Source organism: Neovison vison, chromosome 2 (genome assembly GCF_020171115.1).
Source record: "Neovison vison isolate M4711 chromosome 2, ASM_NN_V1, whole genome shotgun sequence".
In the NCBI taxonomy this organism is placed as follows: Eukaryota; Metazoa; Chordata; class Mammalia; order Carnivora; family Mustelidae; genus Neogale; species Neogale vison.
Genome location: NC_058092.1, coordinates 85,908,759 through 85,924,118, shown reverse-complemented (window position 1 = coordinate 85,924,118; position 15,360 = coordinate 85,908,759). Strand labels below are relative to the sequence as shown.

Below are 15,360 nucleotides of genomic sequence, written 5' to 3'. Positions count from 1 at the left end.
AACTGTCTCCAGCTTTACTGAGGTACAAGTGTAAGGTATACAGTGTGCTGATTTGATACATTTATATATTGCAAAATGATTACCATCACGGCATTGGCTCACACCTTCATCCTGTCACGTGATTGCTTTTTGTGGCGTATGTAATAGAGGATTACAGTTCTGTGTCTTTGTATGAGTTTATACCTGCAGGTTCCTGACATCCTAATTACAACATGAAATATCCCCATCGCTTTAAGCTTGTTGAGTGCCTCTTTCTGCTTATTTCCACCACACGGGTGCTTGTGTGTCTTTTATTTTTCTTTCACGGAGCATGTTTCTGAAGTGCATCCATGTTGTGTAGATCTCAAATCCCTTGTATGGGAATCATTGTGAATTATTATAGTATGTGACCTTTTGTATCTGGCTTCACTCATTAGGTTCTTTGTGGAGATGAAGAACTAAAAGAATTAGCAGTGAAGCTTGTGGAAAGAATTTGAGATTCCAAAATGGGACAAAGGGAGTAGATGTTAAGATCTTGGCAGCAGACAAAATGGACTGTGTTGTGACCAACAGAATGGTCTGGGAGAGCCTTCCAATCAGAGCATATGCTGAGTTGGAAGGAAGGTACGGGGTGATCTGTGTACATCAGGGAAGCAGGGTAGGCACCATCCTGGGATCCTGGAGCCGCAGCCATGTGTCTCTTGGAAGAGCTGGTCTTGACTTCCACCCCAGCTAATTGCTGTTGTTTGGCTTTCTTGGGTTTTGTTCTGTGGTTCTTGAACCAAACCTGCAGTACAGTGGGATGGATCTCCAGTTTTGAGGCCATTTCTTTCTGAAGAATTTCTTTCTTGTTCTTGCTGAACAAGAATTCCAAATTGGCTAGTTGTTTCTCAGTGAACATGGTTTGTTTCTTTTGTGAATGCCTCTGGTGCTTTCCCTTAGGAAGGTGTCCTGTGCCTGACATCCCGAGATCTAGCTTTGTCCCCATGCTCTGGTTCTGTGTCAAGCCAGATAGAAGTTTTTGTGTGAACATATGTTTTTAGTTCTCTTGTGTATAAATCTAGGCATGGATCTTTTTCTATTTTATACTTTCTTATTTTTTCCCATTTTTATACTAGACATGCCTCTTATAAACAATAGACATAGTTTTGTCTTTTATTTAATTGGACAGTCTTTGTGTATTAACTTGCAACACTTAGTAATCAGGAAAATATAAATTTGCGACCATAATGAGATTTTATGCAGTAGTTTGTTAGTAAGGATGTGCATCAACTGGGACCCTTATACAGCTGTAGTAAGAGTATAAATGGGCACAATCACTTTGGAAAACAATTTGGCTCTATCTTATAAATTTGAACATTCACATATAGTATGATCCAACAGTTCTTTCTAGGTATAGACCCAATAGAAACAATACCACTTGAGCACCATGAAGATAAGGACAAGAATTTTGGAAACAATATTGCTCATAATAGCAAAACCCTGGTACCCAAATACCCACATTCATTGGGACAGAAAAATTAAATTATGGCATAGTCATACATTTTGGAGATCATGGCATATCATTATTGAAATGTTTTACTTTATGGAGCTATATAATTTCGCATGATATGGATGTGTTATAATTTACTGATCAAAATTTATATTGTGGTGTACCTGGGTGGCTCAGTAGGTTAAGCGTCTGCCTTCAGCTCGGGTCATGATCCCAGGGTCCTGGGATGGAGCCCTGCATCAGGCTCCCTGCTCAGTGGGGAGCCTGTTTCTCCCTCACCCTCCACCCATCCCCATGTCCTCCCCCACTCATGTTCTCTCTCTCATTCTACTCTCTTTCCCTCAAATAAATAAATAAAATCTTAAAAGAGAAAAGGTGTCCATGGCATAGTATTTTTATGAGGATTATTAAGTGAGAGATGATATGTAAGTGTATAAAATAGTCTTGGGAACATGGAAAGGGTACAATAAACATAAGTTATTATGATCATTTCTGGACCTAGGGAACATTCTGAAACACGTTTTTTTCTCCACTACAACTAGGTCCTTTTTGAGATGGCATCTGTGACTCAGCTATTCAGAACCTAATGAAGTTGGCGACTCTGTGACAATGTGGAGAAATCATGTCAGAAAATGCAGTTTGTCCTGGGGCTGTCAATGCTGTGAAGGAAGTTTGGGAAGAAAGAATAAAGAAACACAATGAAGACCTGAAGCGAGAGAAGGAATTTCAACAGAAGTATGCTTTAACGTGTTTGTTATTTGTATTTGGTGAAAATTCAGAACATCATCATTATAGAAAAGAGTGCTTATTAAATGCCTTAATTGTTGAATTTGGTATTTCTATTTACTGAAAACTCAAAATATAACTAAAGGGTACACCTGATTCAATTAAGTGTGGCTATGTAATGGTGTCCACAAAAAGTACAAGTGCCCATATGTGAAAATAGTAGCTATTTTTAGGCCCTCAGAAGAGTCTGTTCCATGTTCCTCGAAGTTTGATTAGTATCATTGAGTCCAGTTTTCAGTGATTGCTTGTTCAATATTATATCCCCAGGCAACATCTGACAAGAGAAGGTACAAGAGATTCTCACCTATTTGAATAGCCATGAGTTTCAGCCAGGGTCCCTGTGGATCACCCGATTCCTTGACTTGGGCTGTACTTAAATAGTTTGGCTCTTATTTCCTCTGCATTTTTGATATCTACCTATTTTCCTGATTGGATGTCTCCAAAATACTCTATTAATTTTGCAAGAAGAGGCACTTTCCTCATGGATCCCTGTGATTCTCACCCACCAGATCTCTTTCTAAGAATCTAATCATTTTTTGTCCTTCAACATATATGAATATTGGCCCATTAATAATGTTATATGTCAATTATATCTCCATGGCAAAAAATGCTCCTTTATCAGTGAGCAAGTACCAAAAAGTTCAACTAGAAATGGCTTAAGGAATAGAGAAGTCCTGAGGTGAGGCAATCCCAAAGCCCGAACAGCTTTAAAGACTGGGTTTATTTTGATCACCTTCTACTGCTAATCTCAGTGTGTCCGTCTGGGCCTCAGGTTCTCTGTCTGTGTCATAGGACGACTGGTCCACTTCCAGGCATCACAGCCAGGCATCATTATGTTATCAGAAGAGTGGAAACTATTTCTGTCCCTTCAAGAATGAGGAAGCCTTTCTGAGGCTCTTTAGCAAGGCTCTCCTTCACCTCTCATTGACCAGAACTGGATCATTTGTACTCTCATAATCCAGTCCCCTTCTAGGGGAATGAGCCTGTATGACTGGTTTAAACAAAATAAGATTTATAGCTAGTTACTGGGTGGGGGGGGGAGTATAATACTTGGAAATAACAGCTATTCCCCCAGTAAAGAAGAGAGGGAAAGGTTCTTTTTTTTTTTAAAGATTTATTTATTTATTTGATAGACAGAGATCACAAGTAAGCAGAGAGGCAGGCAGAGAGAGAGGAGGAAGAAGGCTCCCCGCTGAGCAGAGAGCCAGATGCGGGGCTCGATCCCATGGAAAGGTTCTTGATCAGCAATAATTTTGTGTCTATTCTCTGTACAAGCAAAAATCTGGGTGGGGAAAATCCATTTTTTTTCAACAAAGGCAATAAAAAAGATACTGATGCTGATGATGAGGGTAGCAGCTTTTTATTATGCACTTACTGTTTACTAGGCACTCTGCTAAGTGCTTTATTTGTAGCATCTCATTTAATCTTCTGATCACACAGAAACAGAGTGTCTTAATGAGGATGGATTGCATTATGAGAGAAGGAAAACCAAAGTAATGTTTTCTTTTTTTAATTTTTAAGAAAAGATTTATTTATTTGAGAGAGAGAGTGGGGAGGGGGGTGAGGGACAGAGGAAAATGGAAAAAGAGAATCCCAAGCAAACTCCCCACTGAGTGGGGAGCCCACTGAGGGGCTTGATCTCAGGACTGTAAGATCATGACCTGAGCCGCAATTAAGAGTCAGATGTTTTACTGACTGAGCCGTCCCAGTGCCCCCAAAATAATACTTTCTAAACAAGAGATGTTAACTTTTTGGGGGGCATTTGATCTGAGGCTGGAGTAGTACTCCACTGAGTCAGATACTCAGACTTTTATCTTGTTGCTCAACTGTGCGTGGCTTCCTTTCCTAAAGTCACTTAATGGCCTCAAATGATACACCAACCGCAGCCACCATATGTGATCCCAGCTTGCAGGAATTTGCACACACTACTGCTTCTGCTAACATCCCATTGATAGGATCCATATCTAACTACAAGGATGGCTAAATGAAGTCTTGTGCCCAGTTAAATGTAGAGACTCAATTCTTGAGGAAGGAGAGGAGTAACCATCTCTGCCACACATGAGTGTCATTTTTTCCCTTTTAAAGATGGAAAACCTGAGGGAGGGGCCTAAGTAACGTGTCAAAGATCACACTGCTAATAAATGCAGAACTGGTATTCATACCTAACCAGTCTGATTCAGGAGGCATGATATTTACCTCAGGGCTTTCCCTAGATTAGGCCTTTATATATAAAGCAAACCTTAGGAAACCTATTATGTTTGTATTCTACAGATGTAATAAACTGGACTCTAGACTACTCTTAATAAATCCTATCTCTTTTTAAAACAGTGGGCAGGGCAGGAATCCTGACTTGCTTCTAAACTCCCGAACTTCACCTATTACACACGTTTAGTTAAGAGCCCATTTAATTGGGGCACCTGGATGGCTCAGTCAGTTGGGCATCCAACTCTTCATTTTTGGCTCAGATCATGATCTCAGAGCTAGGGGATCCAGTTCCTCATCCACTCTGCTTGAGATATTCTCTCTCTCTCCCTCTCTCTCCCTCTCTCTCTCTCTCTCTCCCCCCACCTCTCCCTCTCCCTCTGACCTCCCCTGCCCCTTATGCACACTCTTTCTCAAATAAGTAAATAAGTAAAATCTTTAAAAAGAAAATGATTTCAGCAACTTCAAATTCTCTCTGTACAAAATAGGCAAGGGATAACAAGGTTAAGGACATAAACTAATGTTTCTTCTCTCAGCTAAAAGCGGCTAAAGATTTATTTCAAAAAGGCTAAAGTTTAAACAGAAATTGACCTCATTGTCTTTTGATGCCAAGCTGTCTTGAAGAAATTAAGCACTTGGGTTAGAGTTGGTGTGGCAAATCTGAGAAAGCATTTAGACTATAATAAAAAGGGTTCACAGGAGGTAGAAATTTTCTATTTAAAATTGAAAGAATGTCCTGCTTTGACTAAGTAGTGGATAAATTACAGAACACTAAAGGTGGAAGAAATATTAGACATTATTTAATCCAAACCCCGTTTTAATTGGGCAAGGCCCACATAGGTGGTAAGAGTTGCCCACAGTCACCAAATTACGTGATACATTCTAGACTTAGATCATAGAAATTCAGATCCAGAAAGAATTTAGGAATCATTACAGAGATGGAAAGAGACCAGCTGAATAATAGTTAGCCTCACTGTAAACTCATTAAGGACAGAGCTTTTTGCATGCACAATGTACAGCATAGCATTTGACATATAATGGCTGCTTGATGAATTCTTTAAGTAAAAGTTTAGGGAATAAGACATCTGATTGCACTTGTCATTAAATCCTGTTCTGAAATACAAAGATCTTTTTGGCAATTGACTATTCAGATTAATTAAGCCTATATTCTTTGGTAACTGCTTATATTTCTTTATTATATGTATCATTCTAAGACACCAAAATTACAAAGATTTCAATTCTAAATGTCTTCTTTCTCATTTTTCCTACACTAAAAATTTTCTAGTAGAGAAATAAAAATTTTGCAACCTTTTACCAGTTATTTTCATAGCTTGATATTATTCTTATGTATGTTTGCAATGAACCAAAAATCAATAGGAATGTGTTTTTAGAATGACAAAGGTTTTATGCATATTCATATATGAAAAATGAAATCTGAATAAAATTGGAATGTAATTGTATATAACTTAACTCTGAAGTTGAACTGTATTATTTGAAAGTCATTATAAAGTTATTGACTATCGGGGCACCTGGGTGGCTCATTGCTTTAAAGCCTCTGCCTTCAGCTCAGGTCATGATCTCAGTCAGGGTCCTGGGATCGAGCCCCGCATCAGCTCTCTGCTCAGCTGGAAGCCTGCTTCCTCCTCTCTCTCTGCCTGCCTCTCCGCCTACTTGTGATCTTTGCCTGCCAAATAAATGAATAAAATCTTAAAAAAAAATAAAGTTATTAACTATCTATGGATTAGGTGTCTAATAAATGCCAGTCAAAAAGACAAAGAGCTACCTCTAGGTGATGGACCTAGGATGACTGTGATCTAAACCATGGACACTAACAGAAGTAGGCAAGGATATGGAGAAATCGGAAGCCTCATGTGCTGCTGTAGGGAAGGCAAAATGGTACAAGCAATTTGGACATAATTTAGCAATTCCTAAAAAAAAGTTAAAAATAGAATTACAATAGGATGCAGCAATTCTACTCCTAGGACTATACCCGAGATAAAGGAAAACATATGTCTACATTAAAACTTGTTTACAAATGTTCATAGTGGCATAATTAATAAGAGCCAGTAAGTGGAATTAACCCAAATGTCCATTAGCTGATGAACAGATGTGTTCATCATAATATACACCAACAAATGTGGTATATTCGTGCAGTGGAAGATTCTTCTTCTACAAAAAGGACTATAGCACTGAAACATGTTACAGCATGGGTGAACTCTGAATAAACTTATACTGTGTGGAAAGGCCATTATACTGTATAATTCCATTTGCATGAAATGTCCAGAATAGGCAAATTCATAGAAATAGAAAATAGATCAGGGGTTGCAAAGGAACCAGGAAAAGGAGGAATGGGTGTGGTTTTTAAAATTTTATTTTTAAACGTTTTTATTTTATTCCAGTTAGTTAACATACAGTGTTGTATTCGTTTCCGGTGTACAATATAGTGATACAACAATTCCTACAACACGCAGTGCTCATCACAAGCACACTCCTTAATCCCCATCACCTATTTAACCCATCCCCCACCCACCTCTCCTCTGGTAACCATCTTGTTTGTTCTCTATAGTTAAGAGTCTGTTTCTTGGTTTTTCCCCCAGTCTCTCTTTTCTCCCCCCTTTGCATATCTGTTTTGTTTCTTAAATTCCACATATGAGTAAAATCATATGATATTTTTCTTTTTCTGACTGACATTTCACTTAACATAATATCCACATTGTTGCAAATGGCATGATTTCATTCTTTTTTGTGGCTGAGTAATATCCCATATATATATATGTATATATACACATATCTATGCATCTGTGTGTGTGTGTGTATATATATATGCATACACATATATATACATACACATGTATATATGTATATGTATACACCACATCTTCTTTATCTATTCATCAGTTGATGGACACTTGGGCTATTTCCAAAATTTGGCTGTTATAGATAATGTTGCCCTCCATATTGGTATTTTTGTATTTCTTGGGTAAATACATAGGAGAGCAATTGCTAGATTGTAGGGGGTTCTATTTTTAACTTTTTGAGGAAACCCCATACTGTTTTCTAGAATGGCTGCACCAGTTTGCATTGTGCCTGGAGTTTTTTTGAATGATGAAATTGTCTTGGACCAGATAGTGATGATAGTTGAGTAACTCTAAGAATATATCCAAAACCATTGAGTTGTATACTTTAAAAGGATTTATATGATATGTGAATTATATATATCTCAATAAAGCTATTACTTAAAAAATCTCTGGAGAGTTATGACACTTTCAAAACTTAAATAAATATAGGGCACTTATGATACTAATCATATTTGTAATTCTTACAAAACAACTTCTTTTCTAATTTCCAGAGACTATCAATCAAATGATTGTTTTTTTTAAAAGATTTTTTATTTATTTATTTGACAGAGAGAGATCACAAGTAGGCAGAGAGGCAGGCAGAGAGAGAGAGAGAGGAGGAAGCAGGCTCCCTGCTGAGCAGAGAGCCCGATGTGGGACTCGATCCCAGGACCCTGAGATCATGACCCGAGCCGAAGGCAGCGGCTTAACCCACTGAGCCACCCAGGCGCCCTCAAATGATTGTTTTTGACAGATCACTTTTTAATGTAAAAGTGACTGCTATCTGTGTATGTCATTACTGGTGAACTAAAGTGTTGTTTTCTCTTTTAGGCTAGTGAGGATCTGGGAAGAACGAGTAAGCTTAACCAAGCTAAAAGAAAAAGTCATCAGGGAAGATGGAAGAGTCATTTTGAAAATAGAAAAAGAAGAATGGAAGGTAAGCTTCATAGAAGTAATATTCTTCTGTATTTTGCATTTTGTGGGATAGTTAAGAAAATGATTCTGAGAGTGTATGATTAAGTCCAGAATTGTTAGAAATTCTAATTTTAATAATACACCAAATGAATTTGGGCAACATGAACAACTGAAAAGAAATATAACTTCACATTTTTTTTTGGTAAAAACTCAATCAGTTTGCTTCAACTCTGCCTAAACTTAAGTCATTTGCAATTTTTCTCCTATTAATCCTACTAGTAAGCAACTTCTCATTTTCCATAAAAAAGATGACCATCTGCCTAACAAAAATCATATAGCTTTTCCAAAACAAATACTGAGCTTAAAATCAACAAAATGGAATAGGATATTCATCTTATTCAAGGTCTACTACCCGATTCATATTCTTTCTCATAAATACACACATGCAGTTGCTTGATTACATTAGTCATGCTCTGAGTTTTATAAGAGTGTTTATACTTTGGGTCAGTGTTTGTTTTCATACATGTAGGTATAGTTAGCTAGTGGTTTATTTTCTCTGGGCTATTTTAGGTTGAAAAGAAAAAGGCATAGAGTTCAGAAAGATTAAAACTCTTAAAACCTTTAAATAAAAAATATGTAAAAAACTTAGAAAATATTTCAAAATATAATGCAAAGAGAAATTTGAATTATTGATTAAAATGATTTTTGTTTCTCTAACCACCACATTCTCATTTTCAACTACATATGTACTCTAAAAAAGTCTAATACAACAATATCTTTAGGAATTAATATATGGGTGTGCACTATTGACCAAAATACATTATCTCTGTTTATTGTGATAGGGGTTTGAAGGTTTACTACCCCTACCCACAAAGAAGAGGTCTTAAAACTTGGGAGTAACACAAAGCACTTGAAAACATAACCCATTAAGGAAAAAATAATCCAAAAAACACAAATCAAGTAATATCTCTACAATTATATTTCAGTGTGACATGATACTAAAATAATTTAAGTAATATGGGAATTCTGTCATTTCTTTTACTTGAGTTTAGACCCTCCCTTCTTCTCTACTAAAACTGCGTCAGCTACAGGCATGGCAACTTCATAGAACTGGTTTACTGAAAATTCCTGAATTCATTGGAAGATTCCAGAACCTCATTGTATTAGATTTATCTCGAAACACAATTTCAGAGATACCTCAAGGAATTGGTAAGGAAGATTGACTTTATTGCCTCATTTTTTCTGAGAATTTTTTTGATACATGGAATAATGACATCATTTTTACATAGCCCCGAGTCTTGAGAAAATTGTAGACATCTAAATTGAAGCTTTCAGAAGATCCAAGTTTCTGGGATTTACAGAAGCGATTTAAGATAAGATTTCAAGGCAAGAAAAGTCTCTTTGGAAACATTGTATGTATTCTAGAAACAATGTATTTTGTTCAGTTAATCCTCCTAGAAGAAAACAGGTTGAAGGCAAGATAGATTCCTTAGATGAGAAAAAAATCCCCAAATGGAAAATAGGCCACAATATAGGAGATGAAACAAAATGGAAAAAAAAAAAAAAAACCCACACATATTTTTTGCTTTTAGCACAGACAAACCCCCTTATTTTTAGAAGGGGCAGGACAGGAACTGGGAAAAGGGAAGAACCTGAGAAGTATGATTTGCCAATATGTAACTGGCAAGTAAGTTATGCTGTCATAACCGGAAACATTATTTTAAATCCATCTGCTATTGTGTATTTTTTTTTTGTAGGACTGCTCACTAAACTTCAAGAGCTGATTCTTAGTTACAACAAAATCAAGACTGTCCCCAGGGAACTAAGTCATTGTGCCAGCTTGGAGAAACTAGAACTTGCTGTAAACAGAGACATCTGTGATCTTCCACAAGAGGTCAGAAAGACATCAGTGTCTATGACTTTATTTTCCACCTACAACTGGTTTACTTCTCAACCGTGTGATCACCAAAAATACACTGACGAAGCAATGCTATAAACTTTATTTCAGAAAATATTTAGTGATAATCATTTCCTATTAGTAAATACATATTTTATTTAGAGAAATATCTACTTAGCATAAAAGATACTTCTCTTATTGTCACAGTACAGACATCATTTGTGATCTCCTTAAAGGCCAGAATAAGAGTCTTCCTTATTTCTATTTCCAGAATTGAAGGCACAGCCTAAATTGCAGTTGTTACTTAATAAGTGCTTGTTGGATAAATGATTACCACAAAGCATAGACAATGTGGTGATGGAGAATCTCTTTTGTTTACTACTTGGTGTTTATAGAGTGATCGGTGTCTGAGATAGAGGTGAAGTGGTAAGAAATGAATTTTTCAGTATCAGAAAAGTGTTTCTTTGCTAGTTTCTTAATTTCTGCCAAGTAAAAGCAAAGCAATGGGTTTGCAGAGCCTTCAAACTTTGATTTGGTATGATGACCTATTATTAGTAAAACCAAGCTGATCATAGAGATGTAGACACTTTCAAACATATTTCAAACATATTTAATGATCTTACAATCAGCAAATTTCCAAGGTATTGACTTTGCAAGACAAAATGTAAGAAACATAGTAAGACCCAAAACAAAATAGAAAGCCTATTCCCTTCTCCCATTCTCCACTATTTTTTGTGAGAATATCAGTTTTTTCTCCCACACCAGTAAATATGTCACCAATTATTGTTGCTCTTGCAGATAAAACATAGTTTCTACATTCATATCTATCTCCTCTTTTAATAGTTCAACTTAATGAAACATATGCACTTATTTATGATGAAAATGATGATCACGGGGACAATTTCTTTATAAGAGGGCAAATAAATATTTTATTTTGAACTTTTAAAAAAAAAAGTAACATACAATGTATTATTTGCTTCAGGGCTACAGGTCTGTGAATCATCAGTCTTAACCCAATTCACAGCACTCACCAGGGCACATCCCCTCTCCAATGTCCATAACGTAGCCACCCTATCCCACCCCCCAGCAACCCTCAGTTTGTTTCCTGAGCTTAAGAGTCTCTTATGGTTTGTCTTATTTTGAACTTCTAATTCCTGTGATTTTCTTTCTAGTATTGGCTCCACCACTAAAAATGCTGTATGAATTTGGGCAAGTCTATTAACCTGTGTTTACCTTAATTTTTCCACATAAGAAATGGGTTTTATTGGGGGCATCTGAGTGGCTGATTCAGTTAAGTGTCTGCCTTCGGCTTGGGTCATGATCCCAGGGTCCTGGGATGGAGCCCCGTATCGTATTGGGCTCCCTGCTCAGCAGGAACCCTGCTTCTCCCTCTCCCATCCCACTCCTCCTGCTTGTGTTCCCCTCCTCACTATGTTTCTCTCTGTCAAATAAATAAATAAAATATTAAAAAGTACATTTTATTGGAACAAATACTAAACTGAGATCTTAAGCCTGAGATTACTTCCAAGTATGCCTCTAAGTTAGCTGGGTACCCTTGAACTCACCACTTTATATAAGGTCTCAATTTTCACATATGCAAAATAAGGACTTATAATGTTAATATCTTTCAATGTAAAATCAAAGGGTTCTAGTAGGACTGAGAAACCAGTAACAGGAGGAGACTTATCTCTCAGCCACTATATTGCACATACTGTATACACACAAACATATTTACGCCAATGTGAGAACAACATTTTTTTTTTTAAGATTTTTTATTTTATTTATTTGAGAGAGAGAGAGACAGTGAGAGAGAGCACGAGTGAGGAGAAGGTCAGAGAGCGAAGCAGACTCCCCATGGAGCTGGGAGCCTGATGTGGGACTCGATCCCGGGACTCCAGGATCACGCCCTGAGCTGAAGGCAGTCGTCCAACCAACTGCGCCACCCAGGCGTCCCGAGAACAACCTTTTTATACTCCATTCTAAACCACTGAAAATTTTTAAAGTCTGATGACAGATTTTGAAAAAATGTTTTATTTGTGACTTGAGTTCTAAAGCTGGACAAGTGTTACCTACTAAATGGAAACCTCCTGTTTTTTGCATTGCCCACAAAACACTGTATTTGTGCTTTTTTGTATGTGTGATGTTAAAGATATGGAACAAATCTTAACATTCCCTGAGACAAAAATAAAACAGAACTTGCCTAGATAATTGGAAATTCTTTTGGAAAAGTTAACTGAGTTCTCACATTTTGAAACTTATACTACAGTGTTATACAGAAAGTTTAGAAATTTTGTGGCTTTAGGTCCATGAAAACTTGAGTGCACATCACACATCATTTCTAGTTACATGGCCTCTCTCAACCACTTTGTCCATAAAACAGAAGGAAGATATTTATCTTAGAAAGTTGATGAATAAACTAGAGTTGTAAGAATCAACATGAATACACTGAGACACTGATATTAAGAGAAAAAGCAATTTCAGGGATGTACAGTTTCATAATCTTCAAATAAAAATACTAACTTTCGTTTGTTAAAACATATAATAGTGATTACAGAAAAATATATAAAAACATATATTTACGGGGCACCTGGGTGGCTCAGTGGGTTAAGCCTCTGCCTTTGGCTCAGGTCATGATCTTGGGGTTCTGGGATCGAGCCCCGCATCAGGCTCAGTGGGGAGCCTGCTTCCCCCCCTCTCTCTGCCTGCCTTTCTGCCTACTTGTGATCTCTCTCACTGCCAAATAAATAAATAAAATCTCAAAAACCAAAAAACAACCCCCATATATTTACATATGTAATGAAAACAAGAAAACATGCATAGGAATAATAAATACCAAATTCAGGAGAGGGGTTCCCTCTGGAAAGGAAGAAGGGAGGAACACATAGAAAGCAGTCAGTCATATCAATATATTTTCTTTCTTCTTTTTTAAGGATTTATTTGAGAGAGAGAGAGAGAGAGAGAGAGAGGGAGAGAGAGTGAGTGGAGGAGGGTGCAGAGGGAGAGAATCCCAAGCAGACTCCCAGCTTGAGTGTGGAGCCCAGGGTGGGGAGGGTAGGGAAGTGGGGGTTGGAGGATGGGGAGGTGCAGTGGGCATCTCAAAACTGATGAGATCATGACCTGAGCCGAAACCAAGTGAGTTGCTTAGCCGACTGAAGCCATCCAGGCACCCCTCAATATATCTTCTTTCTTAAGCTGAGCACACTGGTGTTTGGGATGTTATGCTTAATAAATTTACATTGATGTTTTCATTGAAAAAAATAAAATTACCCAACAGTAAGTGCTATGTCTGAGATAGCATACTTAAAGCATCAGGCACAAAAAAGAGAGTTCAATAAAGATAAGTATTATTTTGAAGTTTGGGTTTTCCCACACAAATCTCAAATGCAGGATAAAAGGAAAATGTAAACACAAGCAGGTTCTGTAAAGGCTGGATCTTGGGTATTTGGAAGATAAATTTTCTTTGAATAGATGAGCTTTCTATAAGAGTTTTTCAATTCTCTGGAGGTTACTTAGATTTATTTTTATTTCAAAGTTATTGTGGATGACTAGGACTAAGAAAAGCCCAAGCATAATGTGAACATTCGTTGATGTGAAGTAGCTCTACCAATGTGAGTGTTCTAGTAGTTTACATTGTGGACATTCATTTTGAAAAAACCTTGCTTGCCTCTTCAGCTCAGCAATTTGTTAAAGCTTACGCACCTTGATTTGAGTATGAACAACTTTACTATAATCCCTCTGGCGGTGTTGAACATGCCTGCTCTTGAATGGCTTGACCTGGGAAGCAACAGACTTGCACAACTTCCTGATACTATAGAAAGGTAAAGTATATGATTTTCTGTGCTATTAGCAGATGTGTTGAAGCTATCCATAATAAATAACAGATGAAACAAAGGGGAACCCAAGTGTAATCAATCACAAGAGATCCATGTAGTACTAAATATGCTACTTTTAAACAATATTTTCATTTACTTAAGTATAAGGGCTTTGGAGAGAAAAACTGGCTCTCTGACTTCAACGTGTTGACGTGAATATGTGCAATAACAACATTACTTAGTGCATGCCAGGCCCTCTGGGCTTTACAAATGAATGAGGAAACTAATGTAGAGATGTTAGCTAAATTGCTCAAGATCGCACTCTAGTGTGAACCTAGGCAGCCTGGCCCAGAGTCCAGGCTGTTTACCATAATGCCTACTTGTCTTGCCCAGCTAGGCAGATTAATAATTTCTGAATTTTCTCCTAACCCTCTAGTTCAGACTGGATAATATTTATAGCCATTCTTTCAGAAATCCCATGAGAATAGTGAAGAATTATAAAATGTGTTGGTTTCCTTTCTACCACCACATGCTGAGAAGTGTACTGTAGGGATTAACCCTCCAATGCAGTTTCCCTAATAATCAGGTAATGTGAAGTCAGTTAAGTCAACTGGTACATCGGTTAAAAGAGATGTTATGAAAGATGACATTTGTTTCTTTTTAGGTAGTAAGAACCAGGGTTTTCATATCACGTATGATTAATCGCAGAAACCTCTTTTAATTAGAATGCAGAGTCTACATACATTATGGCTACAACGGAATGAAATAACATGCTTGCCAGAAACAATCAGCAATATGAAAAATCTGGGTACTCTTGTTCTCAGCAACAATAAACTGCAAGATATTCCAGTGTGCATGGAAGAGATGACCAATCTGAGGTAAAAGTTGTAGGCATAGAACTGACATGTTCCTTTCTGGCTGCAGAACAAAGTAATATAGAGAAATTGTTATTAGTAGATTTGAATTCTCATTCATATGAATGAATACATTTAAAAAATTTTCCAACTTTGAAATCCTATAATTTATAAGTAGGATTCATGTACTACTGGCCAAAATTATTCAAGAAAGAATCCTTGAAACAAAAGTCATACTGGGATTGTGAGCTTTTAGGAATGCGCTCGGCTGGTGACATTTTTATGAAAATCATCTTTGGAACCAGTAACAAACCTCATCTATAAATAAAAATCAAAAGCATAAAAATAGTGCTTATTTTCCTTCTAAATGACTACAGTGGACACAGGCAATTGTTACAGATAGAATAAATAAAATGTTTTACTAACTTATTTACCCTCAGAACTCCCTCAAATGCCTGCCTTCCAAAATTTTGTTTCCTGACAGAGAACGTAAGATGTGAGAATTCACATCAAATCCCACAATTCCCATAACAAAATCATTCATCCATCCATTCATTCACCTATTCAGGAGCTGCTGAGTCTTGTA

At 37.1% G+C, this 15,360-nt stretch overlaps 2 protein-coding genes across 2 annotated transcripts in view; one reads left to right on the top strand and one right to left on the bottom strand.

Annotated features, from left to right (window-relative positions):
* Nucleotides 1-412: 412 nt before the first annotated feature.
* On the bottom strand, nucleotides 413-967 carry LOC122899166 (divergent paired-related homeobox-like). The gene has a single exon (XM_044236779.1). The coding sequence runs from the start codon at nucleotides 965-967 to the stop codon at nucleotides 413-415; it is 555 nt and encodes a 184-aa protein (XP_044092714.1).
* A 1,097-nt stretch (nucleotides 968-2,064) lies between these two features.
* Nucleotides 2,065-15,360, top strand: part of LRRC39 (leucine rich repeat containing 39) — a 17,349-nt gene continuing 4,053 nt past the window's right edge. The window contains exons 1-6 of the mRNA XM_044238761.1: nucleotides 2,065-2,206; nucleotides 8,128-8,233; nucleotides 9,264-9,420; nucleotides 9,969-10,105; nucleotides 13,781-13,926; nucleotides 14,646-14,798. Of these exons, the coding sequence (XP_044094696.1) occupies nucleotides 2,094-2,206; nucleotides 8,128-8,233; nucleotides 9,264-9,420; nucleotides 9,969-10,105; nucleotides 13,781-13,926; nucleotides 14,646-14,798 (812 nt within the window). The 5' untranslated portion in view covers nucleotides 2,065-2,093. The remainder of the gene's footprint in view (nucleotides 2,207-8,127; nucleotides 8,234-9,263; nucleotides 9,421-9,968; nucleotides 10,106-13,780; nucleotides 13,927-14,645; nucleotides 14,799-15,360) is intronic.